At 44.4% G+C, this 24,551-nt stretch overlaps 1 protein-coding gene across 1 annotated transcript; it reads right to left on the reverse strand.

Moving 5' to 3' along the window:
* Positions 1-2,929: 2,929 nt before the first annotated feature.
* Positions 2,930-23,566, reverse strand: LOC310641970 (pseudouridylate synthase PUS7L-like; the record flags this gene model as incomplete). Its single annotated transcript, XM_083365348.1, is given in 6 exon segments — positions 2,930-3,711; positions 3,715-3,915; positions 3,918-3,980; positions 7,991-8,044; positions 20,066-20,374; positions 23,480-23,566. Coding segments are annotated over 6 exon segments (756 nt in total). The 3' UTR covers positions 2,930-3,669.
* Positions 23,567-24,551: the final 985 nt, after the last annotated feature.

Raw genomic sequence — 24,551 nt, forward strand, 5'->3', positions numbered from 1 at the left:
AGTTCAAATGTCTTTTTGCTGCTGAACCAGTCCTAAAACACCCTGACCCAGATGCCAGTGATGTGACCATGGGGGTTGGTGTTTTTTAAGAAGAAAGCAAAGGAAGAGTTACAGCCATTCACCTACATTTCCTGCAAGTTCTCTGAGACTGAGATAATGGGCTATTTGGGAAAAGGAAGTCTATAAGGTCCTCATTTGGAGGTAATTCCTGGACAGCAGTAAAAGACCCTTCGAGATGCGAACAGACCACAAAAAAACTAGAAGCATTGAAGGCTCCCTGTAAGTTGTCTCCCAAACAGGTCCAGAAGGCCCAATACTTCAACTGATTCAACTTCACCCTCTGCCTATCAGGAGGGCAACATTTCTTGGCAGATGCTCTCTCCTGGATGCCAGTATAACCGTGCTCAAGAGGTCATCAACTCCATCATCTCCTCCAAGCAAATTGTAGCACCAGCTCTCATAAGACAGCAGGAAGCATCATCAACATTGACCAAGGACCTGATGGGGCCACTAAAAGAAGCCCTGGCAGGGTATAAGTGGCTGCAGCAACACAAGAGTGAGCTGTCATTAAGAGACAGACTAGCATGGATGGGGAGCAAGCTATACGTCCCGGCAAGCCAGAGGACTTTAGTATTGCAGCAAAGGCATGATGCAAAGGCAGCAGTGCATTTTGGATTTGTGAAGACCTTTCACCTTGTAGAGACAGTTTTGGTGGCCATGAATAAAGGACATAGAAGCCTATATAGCCAGCTGTCCTGTGTGCGCTTCAGCGAAGAGGCTGCCCAGCAAGCCTCCAGGGCTGTTTATAGGCAGTAGCCAGCCCCACAGCTCTATAGGGGGAGAGATCTATGGACTTTATTGTGGAACTGCCAGAGAGTGCTGGGAACACTGTGGTCTGGTCATTACAGACTTATTTTCTATGCAAACCCACTGGCATGCCCTAGGACTCTGGCTAAGCTCATTGTACAACATGTATACTGGCTGCATGGCATTCCAAAATGCATAATCTGAGATCAGGGGTGCAGTTCAGCTCAAAGTTTTGGCAAGAATTCCTGAGGTTGCTAGGCTCCTGCCAGGGCCTTAGTTCCATCCATCATCCACAAATGAATGGAGCTTGTGAATGTAATACGCAGTCCTAGAGCAATAACCTTGATACTATGTTAACGATTAGCAGACTAATTGGACTGAGCTTCTGCCCTTCGTTGATGTGGCATACAATAACTGTGCACGGTAGCATTGGGTTTATCCCCTTTCAAGAGGCTACTAGGCTGGAATTTGTGCCTGTGCCAGAGGTTCATCTAGAGTCTCCATCAACCTGCTTGGCTGAATAGATGAGTACACTAAAAAGCTATCTGGTCTGTAGTGTGCAAAGCTCTAGAGGAAGCAAGAAGAGACAGGTTGACATGGAGAGCACTTCAGAGGGAGTTTAGGATAGGGGAGGAGGTGTACCTGTCCACGAAATTCCTGCAGTTGGGGCAGCCCTGCAAGAAGTTGGGCCCTAAGAACATAGGTCCTTTCCCTATTATCCGGATTGTAAATCTGGTGTCAGTGGAATTACAATTACAATTACAATTACCCAAATATCTCAGGCATGTTCACCCAGTGTTTCACTGTAGTTTGTTGAAGCCCTTTTGTATGTCCCCTTTAAGGCTGGCCATTAAGCTGCCTTCCGCCCCCCCTCTGCCTCCATATGGGTAAGTGGAGAGAAGCATTTTGAGGTCAAGGAAATCCTTGACTCTGATTACCACAAGAGGTTGTATTTGGTTTTGTGGAAAGAGTTTCCTTTAGCAAGACAGAATGGATGGCAACAGGGAATGTCCATGCTCCCTGCTTACTCAGAGGTTCAATGCCAAGTACCCAAATCAACCCCAATAGAACGTTTGTGCACAAAAACTAGTGTAGGAATAATGTTTGTATTTATCTCTTTGCAGTATTTATCTTTTTTCTGGAGGGTCATGGTTGACTTGCTATACAGCCTGCTCACAACCCAACAACAATAATGGGAGGGGGGAGGGAAGGCATCAGAATGTGAGGGTGGTTTGGGAGGGAAATGTTGTGATTCAGGGTCAGCCTGTGGGTTCGGCAGTTGGGTCGGATGACTCAGAGGAGGAGGGGGGTGTTGAAGAGCTTGCTGATGATGGCTTTGAGGCTCCGCAGAGCCCTCAGCCAGGCCCCTCCCACCTGCTCACGACGGAGACCCAGCTGTGTGAGCCTGACAGCGTGGATGAAGATGACCCACAGCTGGCCCTGTTCAAGGACGCCCGATGCAGGAGGCAGTCAATCAGGAGTAAACAGAGGAAGGCAATGGGGCACCTCGGAAGGAGGCACAGAGAGGCCATGCCCTGAACTGTATTTAAGGGGAATGTGTGGGAGGGCTGGTTTGCTGAAGGCAACCGCTTGGATAGTTCCTGTTTCATAGCTCCTGTTTCATGGTTGGTGTCTTGTCTTGCTCTGTTTTATGTTAATAAATTTGGCAGGCTTTATTTCAGCCTCTTGCCGTTTGTAAAGGGGTTGTCCCTGCTTTTGCTGCAGGGCCGGTAGCAGGCTGGTACAGAACAGGAAACTAGAATGCAAGTGTGCCATCTGGAAGCCTGAGGCCATTACACTCCCAAGGTCATCAGGTCTGGGAAAATCAGAGGCAAACAGATTGTTCCCTAAACAGCCCAGGTGCAACCAGCTGGTGGACAAAGGACAATGGGAGGTCTGAGGGGAAAAGGGGAATTTATCTTATGTTTTCGCATGCAAAATGTTAGAACTGGCTTTTCCACTTCTGTACCCACATGGCTTTTCAGTAAAGTATAGTCTTTGAGACAAAAAAGTGTCAGGAGTTTCTTTTGCTGGCTAGCATACTGGGACAGTTGACAAGTTCTTTCAAAACCAGAATATTTTCTCACTGGTCATCTGACTACCTTCAAGGCACTGGCTGACTTTTTAGCATTAATTTTTGAACTATTAATCCATATGCAAAAATGTGATACTTTCATTGCTACTAACACAGTAATACTTTGAGTTAAGAATTACTATGAAATAAAATTGTACCTTATGATTCCATTGTACTAGAATTGTGTTGATTCCAAATACATAAAAACTAGTTGCTTTTCCATTTTATTGTGCAGTATTTATCAAATTAATATAGCCTGCCATCTCATAGAAAGTTACTCTGTTCATGGTTTTTATAGGACAACTGCATTTCTAGGGTAGATTAAAATTACAAGATTCATTTGTCTTAGAACTCATTAATAGAGGCTTGCTTGGAATCCTCCAAGGAAATATTGATAATCAAGCTGCTTTGCTTTTTTATGAAGTTCTTAATCATCAGTGCCATTTTTGGTAATTTCTCAGTGGATTGTTGTACAGCCTGAACTTGAAGATTCACATGAGAAATTAATACCATGGTGAAATTTGTCTTCCAATTTTCCTTCTTGTGCACAACAGCCTTCTATTTTTCTTTCATTCTCAGGGTACTTCCACATTTAACAGAAGTGTTAGAAGAATTGAGTGTCATCAACTCAACTCAAATAAATATATAATAGAAAGCAGGAGGAGCTTATAGTATAACAAATTATTATTTGTTATAATAATTAAATATCATTCTTGTGGCACTACTGATTTTTACACAAAGTCTATACCACTTTGAACAAATCAACATGTTCCCTAAAATTGAATCTTTTAAAGCTTACACTTCATGATTTCCCCCAAACAAGCAGTTGCCTAACATGAAGGATCAAGACGAAATGCTATAGAAAGAGACAGCAGAGAACCATTTTTCATTCCCTTTTCAGTACTATCTAAAAAATGGTATAAGAGATCACGAGGGTATTTTAGAAGGTATCTGTAGCAGCCTGGCACATTCAGCTGCAACCCAGGAAGTCTGAACTCGCACATCTGAAGCCCATCATCAGCAAGCCTTTTGTGTGATACCACTTCCCGATTTCATTAGTGGGATATTGGATACTGTAACCAACCACTGGGAGAATAACCTTGGGAAAGAAAAAGATAATGTCAGTGTATGTTTTCTATGGGAGGGGGTGAAACTCAGCATGTAAAATTCTATATATCAGAACAAAAGAAAATAGCAAATCTGAAGCTCAGAAAGGAAATAAACAAGGAGCAGGAAGAGGGGTTGATTCATTCAGTGCTTTTCTCTGAATGGGTCTGATATTTAGACTAATTTTTTTTAAAAACACCAGCATGTTTTTCAACAATCTATTATACTGACAGAATTATTCCATGAAACTAAAACCCAGGGGACTTCCAGGTGGCGCTTCAGCGGTGAGGACGGTCGGATTCGACCGTCGGCCCTTCGATCCTGTTGAAGAGGCAGAATAGCTGACGATCAGCTGTTCCGCCGCTCGAAAACCCTTCTCCTCGGGCAAAGAGGGGAGGGGGAGCTTCCAGGTAGGGGTAGAGCTCCCCTAGAGCCCCAGGACATTTGTTCTGGGGCATGAAGGGTGAGAGCCACCCCGAAGCCTGGAAATGCTCCGGACGAAGGACTCTTCTGCTTTAGCAGAACAAGACGCTGAATCCACTCCTGCCGGATCTGATTGACATCTTGAGTGTCGGTAGCAGCAGAGCTGATGCAGGAGCAAGATAAATATCAAGTACAAAGCTTTAACTCTGAAACTCAAACTCTCTTCCTGCTCCAACGATCATTTTGAAAGAAAGGGAAGATGGCGCCTGACTGATTTTTTTTTCTTTTTAACAAGAAGCGAAAGTGTTTTCCTTCAAAGTAAAATGACTGTTTGAACTGAGTTGGAATATGTAAAATGGATTTTTAAACCTTAAAAGAGCTACTTATAATTTGGAGGTGCTAAACAGTTATTTTTAAAATTTGGTTATTTCACAGTTTAACTACAAAGTAATATATGGACTAGAAAGTGAAAGTGTGTATTGAAAGTCATTAGTTGCCAAGATGGCTCCCAAACCGCATAGACCCGTTTTTAAAGTGCAGAGGCATTGTTTGTTCTGCAATTTGGAACGCAGTCTTTGAAGTTACCTCCCGAAGCTGCTGCATCTGTATTGACTTTAAAAGATTTACAATATGCTCTAAACGATGCCTTAAAAATTTAGTCTGAAAAAATATTTGAGAAGGTGGCAGAATTTATTGGAAAGGAGAGCAAGAAAATAAGGGAGGATACTTTGATGGCACTTCAAGTGTTTTCAGGCTGTATTGAGAATCTGGATGAATGTGTGGAAGAAATGAAACAAAATAATCTGATGCTGGAGGCTAAAATGGGTGGAGAATAAAATGGAAAAACTTGAAGATGAAATGATGATGCAATATAGAGATATGGAATTCGCCCTGAGGATCAGGGGTTTGAAAGAAAATCTGCAGGAAAATCTGGAAGAGACGTTGGTGGATGCCCTGGTGCCTATTTTGGGGTTTCAACTTGAGGATTTTTTTGGGAAGATAGATAAAGTATTTCGTGTTAATTCTTGTATTGCCATACAAAGGAAACTGCCAAGGGATGTGGTGGCATACTTTACAAAGAGAAAGATTAGAAATGAGATCATTCAAATCTCTTATAATAAAAGACTTAAAGTGGCTAATCAGGAGGTTTTGATTCTGAAAGAGATTCCTCCAAGAATTTTGAGAAAAGGGAAAGATTTTTTTCTTCCTGACAGATGAATTAAAGAAACAACAGCTTCGGTTTAGGTGGGAGATACCAGTGGGGATTGTGGTGAATTATTCTGGAGAAAGATATTGTCTTAATACAGTAGAGAAGGCACGTGATTTTTATTCTAATCTATTGAAAGCAGGCTTACCGTCATCCTCAGAAGAAAAAAAGGAAAGGAAGGAGAGCGACAGTTACAAGAAATAGCTTCGGAGGCTGTGCAATCCTTGGCTTTATTTAAAGATCTTAAGATTCAAAGAATGACACGGGCTGCATTTAGATTTAAGGAATAATAACAATAATAACAGTAGAGATTAATGGAGGACTTTGATAGAAATAAGATTTAGAAATGGAACTTGTTAAAGTTTGTAGGATAATTAAGATCTAATAATGGTGGATATTTGGGGATGGTATTTACAGTAGATCTTAAAAATTATTTATTTATTTATTTATTTATTTTATTTATTTATTTATTTACATTTATATACCGCCCTTTCCCGAAGGACTCAGGGCGGTTTACAGGGTGATTAAAAAACCAAAATACAAAAGTTAAAAAAAATTTTTTAAAAAAATTATATGTGTCCCTGCCTAAATAAAACCCCAGTTAAAATAAGATTAATCCTCAGTCTGGGCCAGAGAGCTCGAAGAGCCAGGTCTTCAGGCCTCGGCGGAATGAACGGAGGTTGGGGGCAGTCCTCAGCTCCACTGGCAGCTGGTTCCAAAGGGCAGGCGCCCCCACTGAGAAGGCCCTATCCCTGGGTGTTACCCGCCGGCAATATCTTACCGGTGGCACCCTGAGAAGACCCTCCCTGTGGGAGCACACTGGATGAAGGGAACTTGATGCCGGCAGCAGGTGTTCCCTCAGATATCCCGGACCCAAGCCATTTAGGGCTTTATAGGTCATCACCAGCACCTTGAATCTCACCCGGAGGGCAACCGGAAGCCAATGCAGCTCGCGGAGTAGAGGTGTTACATGGGAGTATCGGGAAACCACCATCACAACTCGCGCGCCAGGCATTCTGCACCAGCTGAAGCCTCCGAGTGGTCTTCAAGGGCAGCCCCATGTAGAGAGCGTTGCAGTAGTCTAAACGGGAGGTCACGAGCGCATGAGTGACTGTGCGTAGGGCATCTCGGTCCAGATAGGGTCGCAACTGGTGCACCAGGCGAACCTGGGCAAAAGCCCCCCTGGTCATGGCTCCTATATGGTCTTCAAAATTGAGTTGTGAATCCAGGAGGACGCCCACGTTGCGAGCCCTATCAACGGGGGGTAACACCTCACCCCATCGTTAGACATGGAATAGTCTGGTTGACCCGAGATGCCGATATGCACAGCTACTCAGTCTTGACGGGATTGAGACGAAGCCTGTTTCTCCCCATCCACACCTGGACCGCCTCCAGGCACCCGGACATCACGGCGAGGGCATCGCTGGGTTGGTTCGGGGTGGAAAGAAAAAGTTGGGTATCATCAGCGTACTGATGATACCCCACCCCGAAACCACAAATGATCTCACCCAGTGGCTTCATATAGATGTTGAACAGGAGGGGCGAGAGAGCCAACCCCTGAGGAACTCCACAAATGAGAGGCCTCGGGGCGGATCTCTGTCCTCCCGTCAACACCGACTGCGAACGGCCCAGGAGATAGGAGGAGAACCACCGTAAAATGGTGCCTCCCACTCCCAAACCCCTGAGACGCCGCAGTAGGATACCATGGTCGATGGTATCAAAAGCCGCTGAGAGATCTAATAGGACCAGGACAGAGGAAGAACCCCTGTCCCGAGCCCACCATACATAGTATGTATGTATTTAAATTGTTAGTCTAAATGTTGAAGATGTGGTTGTGATGATGCAATGTATTATGTATGGCTGAATTGTAAAAGATTACAATTTTAAAAGTTAAAGTAATTTAGTGGAATATGTAAGATCTTTAAGTAAAAGATATTTATAACTAATAATTATAGTAGAATTTTTGGTACTGTTATATTGGAAGAAGGCTGATTTGTTTATTACAAAGAATGGATTTTGAAAGTTTTGAATTAGATAGAAATGGTAGAATTTGGAATATGTGAAGAATATTTGTGATGGAGATATATTATGATGTTTAAGGAGAGTTAAAGCGCGACTGGATTTAAAGTGTAATTATAGTTAGTTAGTATATTTTAGATTAAGATTGTGAAAATAATACCCTGTATTCTGCTTTGGGAAGTCCGGGGGGGCTGGGGGAGGTAGGGGTATTGGGTGGGTTAGGGTATGGGTTAGGGGTAGGGGGGATGGGGTTTATGTTCAAAAATGTACTTTAAAACCTTATAATAAAAAAAGAATCTAAAACCCAGTATTAATTCAAAGCAATACAGTTTGATTATTTCAAGGAAACTTACTTGGTTTATTGTATATTTATTGTCCATTTCTTCTACAGCTGTTACCACATGGACCTATGGCATAAAAAGAAATTTATATATATATATTTTGGGGGGGCTTGCTAACAAAGAATAAAGGGAGACCGATATGATCATTTCAAACTTATTTGTTCTCATCAGTCAGCCATACCCTTCTGAGATTCGAACCTGGGCCGACTGCATCTTAAGCAGTTGTTTTAACCCTTAGGCCACAGGCTCTCTCTCTCTCTTTGTTAGCTGAGAAGCAAGGGAGATATGTGTTAAATGTTAATCAAGTATTTCTCACAGAAAAGTATTGCAGGAACACATGTTTTGCTATACACAGGTTTATTCCCTTTGTGTGTATTGGAACACAACAAAAAAGGGAGGAAAAAAAGCAAATTGGACATAATGTCAAACAAAACTCCAAAAATGGGCTGGACAAAATTATTGGCACCCTTTCAAAATTGTGGGTAAACAAGATTGTTTCAAGCATGTGATGCTCCTTTAAACTCACCTGGCAAGTAACAGGTGTGGGCAATATAAAAATCACACCTGAAAGCAGATAAAAAGGAGAGAAGTTTACTTAGTCTTTGCATTGTGTGTCTGTGTGTGCCACGCTAAGCATGGACAACAGAAAGAGGAGAAGAGAACTGTCTGAGGACTTGAGAACCAAAATTGTGGACAAATATCAACAATCTCAAGGTTACAAGTCCATCTCCAGAGATCTAGATTTGCCTTTGTCCACAGTGCGCAACATTATCAAGAAGTTTGCAACCCATGGCACTGTAGCGAATCTCCCTGGTCGTGGACAGAAGAGAAAAATTGATGAAAGGTTGCAATGCAGGATAGTCCGGATGGTGGATAAGCAGCCCCAAACAAGTTCCAAAGGAATGCAAGCTGTCCTGCAGGCTCAGGGAGCATCAGTGTCAGCGCAAACTATCCGTCGACATTTAAATGAAATGAAACGCTATAGCAGGAGACCCAGGAGGACCCCACTGCTGACACAGAGACAAAAAAGCAAGATTACAGTTTGCCAAAATGTACTTGAGTAAGCCAAAATCCTTCTGGGAAAACGTCTTGTGGACAGATGAGACCATGATAGAGCTTTTTGGTAAAGCACATCATTCTACTGTTTACCGAAAATGAAATGAGGCCTACAAAGAAAAGAACACAGTACCTACAGTGAAATATGGTGGAGGTTCAATGATGTTTTGGGGTTGTTTTGCTGCCTCTGGCACTGGGTGCCTTGAATTTGTGCAAGGCATCATGAAATCTGAGGATTACCAAAGGATTTTGGGTTGCACTGTAGAGCCCAATGTCAGAAAGCTGGGTTTGCGTCCGAGATCTTGGGTCTTCCAGCAGGACAATGACCTCAAACATACGTCAAAAAACACCCAGAAATGGATGGCAAGAAAGCACTGGAGAGTTCTGAAGTGGCCAGCAATGAGTCCAGATCTGAATCCCATTGAACACCTGTGGAGAGATCTTAAAGTTGCTGTTGGGAAAAGGTGCCCTTCCAGTAAGAGAGACCTGGAGCAGTTTGCAAAGGAAGAGTGGTCCAGAATTCCGGGTGAGAGGTGTAAGAAGCTTATTGATGGTTATAGGAGGCAACTGATTTCAGTTATTTTTTCCAAAGGGTGTGCAACCAAATATTAAGTTAAGGGTGCCAATAATTTTGTCTGGCCCATTTTTGGAGTTTTGTTTGACATTATGTCCAATTTGTTTTTCCCCTCCCTTTTTGTTGTGTTCCAATACACACAAAGGGAATAAACCTGTGTATAGCAAAACATGTGTTCCTGCAGTACTTTTCTGTGAGAAATACTTGATTTTCTGGAAAAATTTCTGGGGTGCCAACAATTTCGGCCATGACTCTGTGTGTGTGTGTGTGTGTATGTATATGTATATATGTATATGTATGTGTGTGTGTGTGTGTGTGTGTGTGTGTGTGTAAATTTTAAATTGCTAACAAAGAATTAAGGGAGACTGATATGTATTTCAAACTTATTAGTTTTCATCAGTCAGCCATACCCTTCTGAGATTCGAACCTGGGCTGATTGCACATTAGGCAGTTGTTTTTACCTCTAGGCCACAGGATCTCTCTCGCTTTGTTAGCTGAGAAGCAAGGGGAGATATATGTCAAATGCTTGTTAACTATTTAGATTATCTTGCTAGGCCCCAAACATGGGACAAATCTTTATTTCCTGTGTCAGCCTAACCTGAAGGCCATCGACAGGCAGTAGTCACACCGGTGACAGCTCATATTTGTGTAAATTTTAAATTGCTAACAAAGAAGTAAAAGAGGTAAAAACAACTGCCTAATGTGCAATCAGCCCAGGTTCGAATCTCAGAAGGGTATGGCTGACTGATGAAAACTAATAAGTTTGAAATGCATATCAGTCTCCCTTAATTCTTTGTTAGCAATTTAAAATTTACACAAATATGAGCTGTCACCGGTGTGACTACTGCCTGTCGATGGCCTTCAGGTTAGGCTGACACAGGAAATAAAGATTTGTTCCATGTTTGGGGCCTAGCAAGGTAATCTAAATAGTTAACAAGCATTTGACATATATCTCCCCTTGCTTCTCAGCTAACAAAGCGAGAGAGATCCTGTGGCCTAGAGGTAAAAATAACTACCTAATGTGCAATCAGCCCAGGTTCGAATCTCAGAAGGGTATGGCTGACTGATGAAAACTAATATTTATTTATTTATTTATTTATTTATTTATTTATTTATTTATTTATTTATTTTATTAATATTTCTATACCGCCCTTCTCCCGAAGGACTCAGGGCGGTGAACAGGGCAAGAATAAAAAATACAGAATTACAAAAGTTAAAAAATAATTAAATACATTTCCCACTAAAAAACAATTAATACATAATAAAACCCCAATAAAATACAATAAAAACCCCACCAATCCCCCATCAGGCCAGGCCGGCTTGTTCGAACAAGTATGTTTTTTGATCGCGGTGAAAGGAGCGGAGATTGGGCGCCGTCCGGAGCTCAACCAGTAACTGATTCCATAATTCCAGGGCGCCCACAGAGAAGGATCTCCCCCTGGGGGCCACCAATCGACATTCTCTGATCGGTGGCACCCTGAGGAGGCCCTCTCTGTCGGAGTGCACAGGGCGGAGGGAAGTTGATGCCGGCAGCAGGTGTTCCCTAAGGTACTCCGGACCCCTGCCATGTAGGGCTTTAAACACCATTACTAGTACCTTGAATCTCACCCGGAAGACAACTGGCAACCAATGCAGCTCACAGAGCAGAGGTGTGACATGGGAGTATCGGGAGACTCCCAACACAACTCTCGCGGCTGCATTCTGTACCAGTTGGAGCCTCCGGGTGGTCTTCAAGGGAAGCCCCATGTAGAGAGCGTTGCAGTAGTCTAGACGAGAGGTCACGAGCGCGTGAGTGACCGTGCATAAATCATCCCGGCTTAGATAGGGCCGCAACTGCGCACCAGGCGAACCTGGGCGAAAGCCCCCCTAGTCACAGCCACTATATGATCTTCGAAGGTGAGCCGTGAGTCTAGGAGGACTCCCAAGTTGCGAGCCCTATCTACGGGGGGTAATAGTTCACCCCCCATAGAGAGAGATGGAATATCCGAATAGACCCGGGATGAAGGTGTGCAAAGCCACTCAGTCTTGTCGGGGTTGAGTTGAAGTCTGTTCCTCCCCATCCAGACCCGAACCGCCTCCAGGCAGCGGGACATCACGTTGAGGGCATCACTGGGGTGGTTTGGGGTCGAAAGAAAAAGCTGGGTATCATCAGCATACTGATGATACCCAACTCCAAAACCACGAATGATCTCACCCAGCGGTTTCATATAGATGTTGAACAGGAGAGGCGAGAGGACCGACCCCTGAGGAACTCCACAAATGAGAGACCTCGCGGTCGACCTCTGCCCTCCTGTCAACACCGACTGCGAACGTCCCTGGAGATAGGAGGAGAACCACTGTAAGACCGTGCCTCCCACTCCCAATCCCCTGAGACGCCGCAGCAAGATACCATGGTCGATGGTATCGAAAGCCGCTGAGAGGTCTAATAGGACTAGAACAGAGGAATGTCCCCTGTCCCGAGCCCTCCAGAGATCATTCACCAGTGCGACCAATGCCGTCTCCATGCTGTACCCGGGCCTGAAACCCGATTGGTACGGGTCTAGATAATCCGCTTCATCTAGGACCAGAGGGAGCTGATGCGCCACCACACTCTCAACAACCTTCGCAAGGAAGCGAAGGTTGGAGACCGGACAAAAGTTGTTCAATACAGCTGGGTCCAAGGCAGGCTTCTTGAGGAGAGGCCTCACCACCGCCTCTTTCAAGACGGCAGGGAAGCTACCCTCACTCAAAGAAGCCGATATAACTGCCTGGAACCAGCTGCATGTCCTCTCCCGGGCTGCATAGACCAGCCAGGAAGGGCACGGGTCCAATAAACATGTGGTGGAGCTCAGCCTCCCCATAATCCTGTCCACTTCCTCCGGAGTCACGGAATCAAAGTCCTCCCAGGTAATATCGACAAGACCGCCCATGTCCTGCTCGCCAGACTCTGCCCAGTCAGAGTCGAGACCGGTCCGAATCCGAGCGATTTTGTCCGACAGATGTTGGTTAAACTCCTTGGCACGCCCCTGCAAGGGTTCCTCCCTCACCTCTTGATTAAGGAGGGAGCGAGTCACCCTAAACAGGGTGGCCGGGCAATTATCTGCGGACGCGATAAGGGTAGCGAAGTGATTGGACCTCGCCACCCTTATCGCAGCGAGATAAGACCTAATATAGGCTCTTAATCGCAATCGGTCGGATTCGGATCGGCTGGATCTCCAACCGCTCTCTAGGCCCCGTCTCCGACACTTCATCTCCCGGAGCTCTGCGGAAAACCATGGAGCTCGACGGGATCTGCACCGGGTCAGGGGCCGCAAGGTTACAACCCGGTCAAGAGCCTCAGTGGCTGCCCTTTTCCAGGCTTCCACTAAGGCATCTGCCGAGCTGTGAGCAAAGGAGGCAGGTGGGGACCCCAGCGTTGCCTGGAACCTCTCAGGATCCATTAAGCGTCTGGGGCGGTACCATCTAATTGGTTCCACACACCCACGGCGGGGCGGGGCAAAACGGAAGACCAGCCGCAGGAGATGATGATCGGTCCATGACAGGGGCATAACAATTGGGGAGCCCCCACCAAGATCATCTAACCACCGTCCAGATAAGAAAATCAGGTCAAGGGTGTTGCCTCCCACATGAGTCGGTCCTGACATTACTTGCGTCAGGTCCATGGCCGTCATGGAAGCCATGAACTCCCGAGCTAACTCAGATGATCCTCCCAGGGATGGTAGATTGAAGTCCCCCAAAACTATAAGTTTGGGAAACTCAATCACCAACCCAGAGAGGATATCGAGAAGCTCAGGCAGGGCTGCTGCTGCATGACTAGGCAAAAGGTACACCAGCAGCAAGCCCAACTGCGCACCAGGGCCACATCCCAGGACACAAGGTCTCCCTCATAACAACCGCCACTCCCCCACCCCTACTCTGAGCCCGAGGCCGGTGTAGCACCCGGAAACCTGGTGGGCAGAGATCGACCAGAGGAATGCCACCCTCTGGGCCCAACCAAGTCTCCGTGATGCAAGCCAGGTCCGCCTGCTCACCCTCGACCAGGTCCCAGACAAGAGGAGCTTTATTAACAACGGACCTGGCATTCAAGTACACCAGCCGGAGCTCAGGAAACTGCACATCCTCGCTCCCGGGACCTCGGGCGGAGACAGAGGGTCGAAGTGCCTCACTGCTTGCAAACAGCGGAGAGGCCTTCCCTGAGATCGATACAGCCCTCTGTACCTACACCTGCTGCCATTCCCTAACGTCGTGGGAATAGGTAATCCCACGACTTGCCCTGGAGCCCCGGGGCAACCGACCCCTGCTCCTCCCCCCTGTGATCAATCCCGGACCCGGCCTGAACAACGGTTGTTAGACTACCCCCCATATCCAAACAACCAAAAGAAGTTCCCACCCCCCTCCCTAACCCCCAAAAAAATTTAGACAGAAAACTAACCAGGGGCCTCTTAATTGATTTATATCGGAGGCCCCTACCCGTGCCCAGCCATCTCTCAGGGTCCCAACAATCGGGCCCTTCATCAAGAGGAGGTGTAAAGAGTAAGGCGGGTCGCTCCCAGGATGGGGGGGCCCTGAGGGCGAATAAAACCGTGCTAGGATAGGTCAGACACATGATGAGTATTAAACAAGTCCGACAGAAAGGCAGCAAGGCAGACCAGATCGATACGGGAGGATCTCAAAATAAAATCGAAGGAGAATGACCAGAGTGCCAGCCCAGCTCCACTGCCACTAGAGCTGGAAAACCCCGGAACAGATCGAATCCCGCCCTCTCATGGCGGTCAGGGCCGGGGAGCAGCCTGGTACATATGACCGGGGGAAGCAATACCGCCCAGAGCTCTCACCTCTGGGAGGCAGCAGATGTAAAATTTCAACCACTCTCCCACAGTGGTTGTAACCCGGACCTTCCAAAATTATAGGGGAGGGGAGGGAAGAGGAGGGAATTAGAGCAAAAGAGTCGATAAAATACATCAGGATTAATAAGCCGGTATAGTCACAGAATGATAGGAGAGTTCCGGTTGCACAAATCAGTTCCATGTTGTAAAGACCAGATGATAGTCGGCCAGGGAGGGAAACCAAGACCATGGTGATTCAGCAGAACCACAGCGTGGTCTAGTCAATTTCTGGTGGCGCAAGGATTAGATTTCACCTCACAAACGTCCAAGGCAACAGCGTCCGCATTCCACCACCAGGCCAGGTCACCATATCAGAGAGGCCAACTCCCTTCGCCATCAGCCATCTCGGACACCAACCAGACGACATCTCCACCACTCCAGCATTTTCACGCCAACGCTGCTCCAAGCCGCGATTAATAGTCAATCAAACAACACGCGGCTCCCCCAAGCAGCTGAAAGGCGTTCCGGAACACCACCAGGCTCTAGGAAGTTAACCCGGGCGTCGCAGGCTTCAGTGACGCCGCTGGGCTCCGTAGGGGGTCTCAAGACCCCCGCGGCACAGATGGTCAGCCGGTCGGTGCCGCATTGAGCAGAGCTCCAACGAGATAATCCAGGTCTTTTCAGGCACCTCAGCAGCCTCCATCGGGGCTCCGCCCAGCTCCTCCGCGTCCAGCAGCATCCATCAGAGTTTGCCGGGCCCCTGCGGTACCGACAAACAGCTGGTCGGCGCCGTACAGCACGGGGCTCTGCTCAGCTCTTCCACGTCCACCAAGCCATCCAGAAAATCCTCCGGGCTCCTCCGGGCTCAGCTGACAGTCCTCGAAGAGTCCTCGGAGAGTCCAGGCTCTCAGAGCCAAGGTAAACAATACGGGCGTTCCAAAGGCAGGCATAAGTTTGAAATGCATATCAGTCTCCCTTAATTCTTTGTTAGCAATTTAAAATTTACACAAATATGAGCTGTCACCGGTGTGACTACTGCCTGTCGATGGCCTTCAGGTTAGGCTGACACAGGAAATAAAGATTTGTCCCATGTTTGGGGCCTAGCAAGGTAATCTAAATAGTTAACAAGCATTTGACATACACACACACACACACACACACACAAACACACACACACACACACACACACACACACACACATATATTTCTAATGGTCAAGCTAATTATTTTAACACAATCTACATAGGGCTGCCCTTGAAGATGACCCCAAAGCTACAACTGGCCCAAAATGTAGTAATATCTATAATGTTGGGCATCTCTAGGTTTCCCACATTACTTCCATGTTGTGTGAACTGCACTGGTCCCAGTTCCTTTTTCAGTGCAACTCAAGGGTTGGTTACCACTTTAAAGCCCTAAATAACACAGAGACAGAATATTTGTGGTCTTCTTTTCCCTGAAGGCATCTGCCCATCCCATTATACCATATAAGATTGGCATGCTCCAGGTCCCTTGCCTGAAACATTAAATCTAGGGGGCATAGGAAGTGTGCCTTTTCTCATGCTGCCCTACCTTATGGAATACAGTCCCTCTGGCAATCTGCCAGGTGTCCTTTCTCTTCTAGAAGGCAATTAAAATCTGCCTATACTCAGGCACTTAAGTAGAGTGATGGAGGCTGTGGACAGTTGTTGGAGGATCCTAGAAGGTGGACTGAGGTACAGTATTTTTAGTTTATAAATACTGTGTCTTTTGATAGCCAGGGAGTGCTTGTGCAGTCTGGTAGATAGCTTTTTTCCTGTTTGGCCCACGTAGTTCTTTTCACGGTTGTTGCACTGGACTTGGTGTATGAAGCCTGATCTTTGATTTGCTTCTGTTAGCTCTTTACATTTAGATAGGGTCTGTCTGAGAATTGCAACTGGTTTGTGGGCTACTGTGAGGTTATGTTGGTGTAGTTGTCTTGCTGTCATCTCTGAGATGTTCTGTATGTAAGGAATTGTGATTTGTTTGGTTATTGCTGTTCCTGTTGTAGTTGTTGTGTTGTTTTGGGTGTTTGTGTTGTTTGTGTGTAGGGATCTCTGGATGAAGTTTCGTAGATATCCATTTCTCTCAAAGACTGTATAAGTGTCTCTGTTCTGCTGATCTGGCTTCTGTGGTGTTGCAATGGGATTCTGCTCTTCTGAAAAGTGCTCTGACACAGCTTTGTTTGTGGCATATGGGGTGGTTGCTGTGGAAGTTGAAGATTTGATCTCTGTGTGTTGTCTTTCTGTATAGAAGTTGGCCATTGGTGGTTCTGGTTACAAGGACATCCAGGAATGGCAGGTCACTGTTATTCTCAGGTTCTATCATGAATCGGATGTCTGTGAAGACATTTTTTGGTAGGTTTGGTCGATTTGGTTGTATTTGATTATCACAAAGGTGTCATCCACGTTAACGTACCTGTAGCTTGGGGTTTATTTGTGGGGGGACACTTTCTTCAATTTTTTGCATGGCAACTTCTGTGACCAGGCCAGATACGGGGGATCCCATAGGTGATCCTTTCAGTTGTTCATAGACCTCACTGTCAAATTTGAAATAGTTGGGTAGGCATAGTTGGAGGAGTTTGCATGTGTTTTCTGTTGTGAGTGGTCCTCTTGGTGGATGTATTGTCTAGAAGTTCTCTGATTAGGTTGACTGCTAGTTTCAGGTCTATTGATGTGAATAACACAGTAACATCGAAATATCATAGTTTTCTCCTCGTTGATGTGAAGGAGTTTGAGTTTGTTCAGGCATGTTGTGGTGTTGTTTATGGAAAATTGGGAAATGCTGATGAGGTGTTTTAGGCGTTTCCACATTTCTTTCACAAGGTTATAAATAGATGCGCCAGGGAGTGAGATGATCGATCTGAGGGGGGTGTTTTCTTTGTGCACTTTCAGGAGAACATAAAACTGTGCTATGTTAGAATTGGTTGCTTTCATTCTCTGGTGGTTTGATTTGGTTTAGTTTCTGTAGCTTTTTTAGGGTTCTGCTGATCTTGTTGGTCAGTTTCATCATTGGGTCTGTGTTGGTGCATCTGTAGGTGTTTGTGACCTGTAGGAGTTGTTTGGCTTTTTGTATGTAGTTAGTCTTGTCTAGTATGACTGTTATTCGGCCTTTGTTGGCTGGTGGGATGACCACGTTGCTGTGGGTTTTGAGGGACTTCATTGTCTGTAGTTCCTGTTTTGTATAGATGCTGGAGTTTTGTTTGCATTTCAGCATTGGAATGAAGGTCTGGTGTATTTGTTGTTGGGCTTCTTCACTGAGGTCAATTGATTTTAAGGTGTTTTCTAAGCTTCCTAGGAATTCTGCGTTTGGCGCATCTTTGTGGTTGAAATTGAGTCGTTTTGTCAGCACTTGTTCATCCTTGAGTTGGCGGTTGGATAGGTTCTTGATCCAGGTTTGTTCATTTTTGTGGGGGTTGTTGGCTGTGAGTCTGGATTGTTTTCTTTGAAGGGCAGTATGCTTCTTTTCTCTTGTGATTGTTGTTCTGCATTTGATTGCTGTGTTTAAATTTTGTATGAGTTGTGGTCCAATGGTGCTGCTGCATATGAACTTTTGTTCGGTGAGGCATTTCACGTATTTGTTGAGGCAGTTGTAAGCATCTGTAATCATCAACTGGAACATGCGTTTGCCATTTTGTCTTGCTGTTATCCATGCTGTTGGATGATTAATGGATGGCCTGTAGTTGACGCTTCAGGGAAGTATGTTTTGTCGTAGGCATTCATGAAGGAATAATAGTTGCTCATGTGTGGAAGCTTCTCTGCAGGTGAGGTCTCCCAGTAGCAAGTGGCATTGAGTGTAGGACACCCAAATGTAGTTGAGATACGTTTGAATATTAGTAGCTTGGGTTGGTAGCTGGACTGTTGGTTTGATCTCTGTTGGTAATTAGGTTGCAAATGTTTTGTCTCCATTCGGTGGGTTTGTTTGGAATGTTGCTTCTGGTATTTCAGTTGGTAGATGGGGTCAATGTCAATGTTCTGTTCACTGATTGGTTGGTGGAAAAACAGGCCTCAAGGAATTCTTTTTCTCTCCTTGATTTTACTTGGGTTATAATTGTGGTCCCGGCTAGATCGAACTTGTGTCCTTCCGAGTCCTCATGGATGGACATAAGGGACAATGGGTCATGTCTTTTGATAGCCAGGGAGTGCTCGTGCAGTCTGGTAGATAGCTTTTTTCCTGTTTGGCTGACATATTTCTTTTCAGAGTTATTGCACTGGACTTGCTATATGACACCTGATCTTTGTTTCTGTTGGATCTTTAGGTTTTGTTAGGGTCTGTCTGAGAGTTGTGGCTGATTTGTGAGCTACTGTGAGGTTCTGTTGGCATAGTTATTTTGCTGTCATCTCTGAGATGTTCTGTATGTAAGGAATTGTGATTCGTTTGGTTGTTGCTGTTCCCGTTATAGTTTTTATGTTGGTTTGTGTTGTTTGTGTGTAGGGAACTCTGGATGAAGTTTCGTGGATATCCATTTCTCTCTAAGACTCTATATAAGTGTCTCTGTTCTGCTGATCTGGCTTCTGTGATGTTGCAATGGGATTCTGCTTTTCTGAAAAGTGCTGTGACACAGCTTTGTTTAGGGCATTTGGGGTAGTTGCTGTGGAGGTTAATGATTTGTTCTCTGTGTGTTGCCTTTCTGTATACGGATGTTAGAAGTTAGCCACTGGTGTTTCTGGTTACAAGGACATCCAGGAATGGCAGGTCATTTTTGTTCTCAGTTTCTATTGTGAACAGGATGTCTGTGAAGATGTTGATTTTTTTGGTAGGTTTGGTCAATTTGGTTGCACTTGATTATTACAAAGGTGTCATCCATGTAATGTACCTATTGCTTGGGGTTTATTTGTGGGAAGACAATTTTTTCGATTTTTTGCATGATAACTTGCAAACAGGCCAGATATGGGGGATCCCATAGGTGATCCTTTCAGTTGTTCATAGACCTCTCCCTCAAATTTGAAATAGGTAGGTAGGCATAGTTGGAGGAGTTCACATGTGTTTTCTGTTGTGAATGGATGTGTCTTGTGTAGAAGTTCTCTGATTAGGGTTCAGGAATTGGTGCGTCTGAAGATGTTTGTGTCCTGTAGGAGTTGTTTGGCTTTTTGTATGTAGTCAGCCATGTCTAGTATGACTGTCATTCGGCCTTTGTCAGCTGGTAGGATGACGATGTTGCTGATGTTGCTTTTAATGATTTTTATAGCATTATTACTGTGAGCTGCCTAGAGTTGTCTTAAAATGGACAGCCATACAAATCTTTTTAAATAAATAATTTTTAAAAATGGGAATGTGGTTTGTAGATTATGTTTCACATATTGCATAGCTTCTGTATAATCCTTTACATTTTCTTTTATGTATCTATAAATAGAAACAATTTGTATCCTATCCTGATTTTCATACAGTGTGATTTTTAAATAAAGATTTCTCTGTTCGTAATGAACTAGCTTGGAATAATGGCAAATATCCAGTAGTGTACTTCTTAAAATTTTTGGACTATAATTTCTATAATCAGAAAGTAAATAACCTGGATATAATGGAAATAATAGCCCCAGCGATTTATAGGACACCAAATGACCAATTCCTGTTGTAAAAAAGTTTGTGCAAAGATTACCTCAGTCTCAGAATTTTAATGCAATTTATAGACCATATAAAAGATATTTCAAATATTAGAGCCTGGAATTCAGAGCTCAGACACAAAATAATCAGATCGCCAGTGACAACTCTTGTACCATAGGTCTTAATCCGGTAAGATGCAGCTTCATTCCAAATTTTACTGCAATATGCGTGGACATAGAAAATATGCATTGCATGAGGAATGCTGAGACATCCTAGCCTACACCCATCAGGATTTAAACCATATCGGTTCAAGGCACACAGTAATTTTTTTTCTCTTACTTTAAAGTCAGGTAGCATTGCAAGGGTACCTTTTGCGTCCTCTGAAAAGTAAGACAGAAAGAAAAGCTGATTCAAGAGTAAAGTTCATATTATGTTTCTAATGGATGCCTCTGTAGCCTTCTCTCATTTTGTGGTCTGGCTCCACAAAGTCAAGATTTCAGCAAAAATGCAGCCACTGCTTTAAATGGGAATATCTTTGTCTATTATGTGGTCCACCAATTTAACCCTTCAAATCCTTCTGCAGAAGTGCTTCCAGATTTCTCCAATGGAAGTGAACAGTCCAACCTTTGTAAAGAAAAAAGAAAACTAGTACTACATATTTCTACATTAGTTTTTAAAAATAAGGCTAACAAAATATTAATATTACAAAATAACATAGAACCCTAGTGACTTTCCTCTGCTTTTTGAGATCAACAGCAGCAATTTTATAGTGTGAAAAAAATCTTTTTCTTAAATATTTTGTATCAACTATTATGTTTAAACATGAATAGAGAGCATCTTTGATTTTTCAACAATTTCTGTATCATTGTGGGGATTATTCAGCAAAATAATATAGAATTGCATCTGGATATATAATGATATAATTAAAATCAGTTAATTATAAATGAGATCCAAGAAAGTAAGATATAGAAAAGTTGGATGAACTACATTTTATGCTCATATAAAAGTAATCCTTGGATATCCATCTCCTTGTCTCATTCTAACCTAGTAAGCTAAAATCATGTGGATTCTTAGGGCTTAAGTTTAGGATAGGATAGCCACTTAACTGCCCTGTTTAAGAACAGAATGGAGGATATTTGGCTAAAGAAGAGAATTGTTCTCTGAAACTGCTTCCCAGATGCCCACAGAGAAGAAAAACAAAACTTCTTAAAGGGAGAAAAGCAAAAAGACTCTTTGTACAAGCATATAAATCACTTTGAACTCTTGGAGAAAAGGAAGAATTTACATACAGTATAGGAACGAAAGTGAGCAAGTGAGGAAGAGAGAGAGAGAAATCAAGAATAATCTTTATACCACTGAGAAAGAAACAAGATATCCAAGAAGAAACCAGCATGGCTGCACAAAGAACTAAAAGACAAAAAGGACAAATACAAAAGATGGAAAGAAGGGCACATAACTAAAGCCAATTATCAGCAGACAGCCAGAACATGCAAAGATGAATTCAGGAAAGCAAAGGCTCAGAACGAACAAAGACTTGCAACACAAATGGACAATAAAAAAGCTTCTTCCAACATATTAACAAGCATAAAAAATCAAGGAAACTGTTGGCCCGCTAAAGAGAGAAGATGGCAAGGAAATCACAGGCAACATGGAGAAAACAGAGCTGCTTAACTCATACTTTGTGTCAGTCTTCACACAAAAAGAAACTATAGCCCAACACATAAAAAAAACCACCACTGCAAAAGACATACTACAAACAAAGATTAAAATAAGCAAGAAAATGGTAAGGGAGCACCTATCCAACCTAGACAAATATAAATCACTGGGACCCAACAGACCACATCCCAGAGTTCTGAAAGAGCTGGCAGATGTTATCTCAGAACCATTGCACCACATCTTTCATAAATCCTGGAGCACCGGAGAAGTACCAGAGGATTGGAAAAGGGCTGATGTGGTCCCCATCTTCAAGAAAGGGGGGGGGAAGGGACCCAGGAAACTACAAACCAATCAGTTTAACATCAATACCTGGGAAGATCCTAGAAAAGATAATCAAAAAACAAATCTGCAAACAACTAGAAGCAAACAATGTCTGTCAGGGCCCACTTCAAAACCTCATCCTAAGAAAGCAGAACTTGTGGAAGCAGTTTCTTTCAAAAGGAAATTTTATTAGGAGAATTTGATAGAAGGCGTAATAGACAGGATTTGAGGGTTTCCCGCTTAGATCAATAGGTTAAAAATGTCCCAAGCAAACCCCACTCCAATAGTTCATCTGGTCAGTTCGAATGGGCCAATCCCCAGGTGTTAAGTCCATTGTGGGAAAGAGCTGATAAAGCTAGGCTGTCTCAGGGTTGCAGCAATGTTTTGTTGGGTCTTGGTGCCTTCCCTTCCAAAAGCGGAGATAAACCAATTGCCGGAGGCGCATTCCTTTCTCCTCCCCACCCCCACCTTCCAAGCTGATATCAAGAGGGAAGATAGTTCAAAGAACGTGTATGAGCAAACAGCAAAAGTGTTACAGAATAGTGACAGAGGAAAACAAAGAAGTAGCCCGCAGTGTTTCTCCCCTCCCCTCCAGGGGCATGCAGAACCCATAAGTGTAGAAAGATTAGAGTTAGAATTAAAGTTAGAAAGAGCCCCCAGAGAATATTGGTTCTGAACAGTCATAATTTGTAGCCAGCATGGGTTTGTTAAAAACAGATCATGCTAAACCAATCTCATCTCATTCTTCGATAAAGTGACTAAACTAGTACTCTAGCAAAACACAGTAGACATAGTATACCTAGATTTCAGTAAGGCATTTGACAAGGTAGTCCACAACCTACTCCTTGGTAAACTAGGAAAAGGTGGGATAGATAACATCACCACCAGATGGATCTGTAGCTGGCTAACAAACCGTACTCAACGAGTAGTCCTCAATGGCACTACATCCACATGGAGAGAAGTAAGCAGTGGGGTACCACAAGGTTCCATCTTAGACCCAGTGCTCTTCAATATCTTCATAAATAAAATTGAAGGGGAAATTGAAGGGGAACTCATCAAATTTTCAGATGACACCAAACTGGCAGGAGTAGCCAACACCCCAGAAGACAAAGCAACCTGGAACAAAGGAGAAACTTCCTGATAGTGAAGACAATGAACCAGTGGAACAGCTTACCCCCAGAAATTGTCAGCGCTCCATCATTGGAGATTGTTAAGAAGAGACTAGACATTTACCTGTCTGAGCAGTATAGATTCTCCTGCTTGAGCAGGGGGCTGGACTAGAAGACCTCCAAGGGTCCCTTCAAGCTCTATTCTATTCTTCTATTCTTCTTATACTATATTAATCTTAATCTATAACTGTCAGGTCCGTACTGAACGCTGCCATTCCAAAGGTAGGGGAAGAGTTACTTGGTTACATTTCATCCCCTGCTAAGATTCCCATGGCCAAAGGGCTGGCAGAAATGTTCCTGCGCCACGTTTACCTCCTGCAGGGAGCACTGCAACACATCGGATCTAAGATATTTTGCCTCCTACCCTTGGTCTCATCTCCTTCTCCTTGAGCCTCCTGCCTTCGCCCATTTGCAGCCAGCTTTTCTCCTCTGCTGGCCATCCCCCAGCCATTCTCCACAGTCAATGAGCCCCTTGTCCTGTTCCCTTTGGCCTGGCCCATTTGCTGAGTTCCCCTTTGTCCTGGGCCTTTGGCTGCACAGGACAAATAGTCGCCAGCCAATCAGATGGCAGGCAGAAGCCATGGTGCTGTGGGAAGAGTGTGTGATTGCCAATAGGTGATTGCATGGGCTTTGGGGGTGGGGGTGGCTTCTGGTGTTGAAGTGGGGGCATGGGGCCATGTTGGGATGTTAGTGGGTTATCCCCAAAAATTCCCTAACTTTAAAACAGCTCTTGGATGGTTACAGTTACCCACCACAAGGAGCTAAGGAGAAAGAGGTGCTGGCAATGCTAACTCCCAAGAATGAGGGGCTCAGAGGCAGCTACAAGTATGGGAAGGAGGGAGAGGGCAAAGAAAGAAAACCAACTCTGATTGACAGGGAGCGTAGTAACTCTGCCCCTACTCCACAGAGGGTAGATCCCCATCATCTCTGCCCTGGCAGAGTCTTCCTGCCTCCTTCCTGTTGCAGACAAGGGCGGCTCCAATGAGGAGGAAGAGGGTTTAAGCAAGCTCAGCAACTGGAGTGGGGATCCTCCCCTCAAACCAGACGTGCTTCGTGGGTAAACTCCCAGCACAACAGAAGTGACCAAAACATGCTGCAACCACCCAGTAGACAGGTGGGGGTGGGAAATAAAAAAACATGAGCCTGGGACACTGTGACCATCATAAATATGAGTCAGATGCCAAGCATCCCAATTTTGATCACGTAATCATGGGAAAGTGCAACTGTCATAATACGAGTCCGATGCTAAGCGTCTGAAATTTAATCACATGACCCTGGGATTCTGTGACCATCATAAATATGACTCAGTTGCCAAGCATCTGAATTTTGATCATGTGACTCTTTGACACTGCAACCATCATAAATATGAGTCGGATGCTTGGCAACTGAGTTGTATTTATGACGGTCACAGCATTACAGGGTCATGTGATTAAATT

Source organism: Vipera ursinii (genome assembly GCF_947247035.1).
Source record: "Vipera ursinii genome assembly, chromosome: 6".
In the NCBI taxonomy this organism is placed as follows: Eukaryota; Metazoa; Chordata; class Lepidosauria; order Squamata; family Viperidae; genus Vipera; species Vipera ursinii.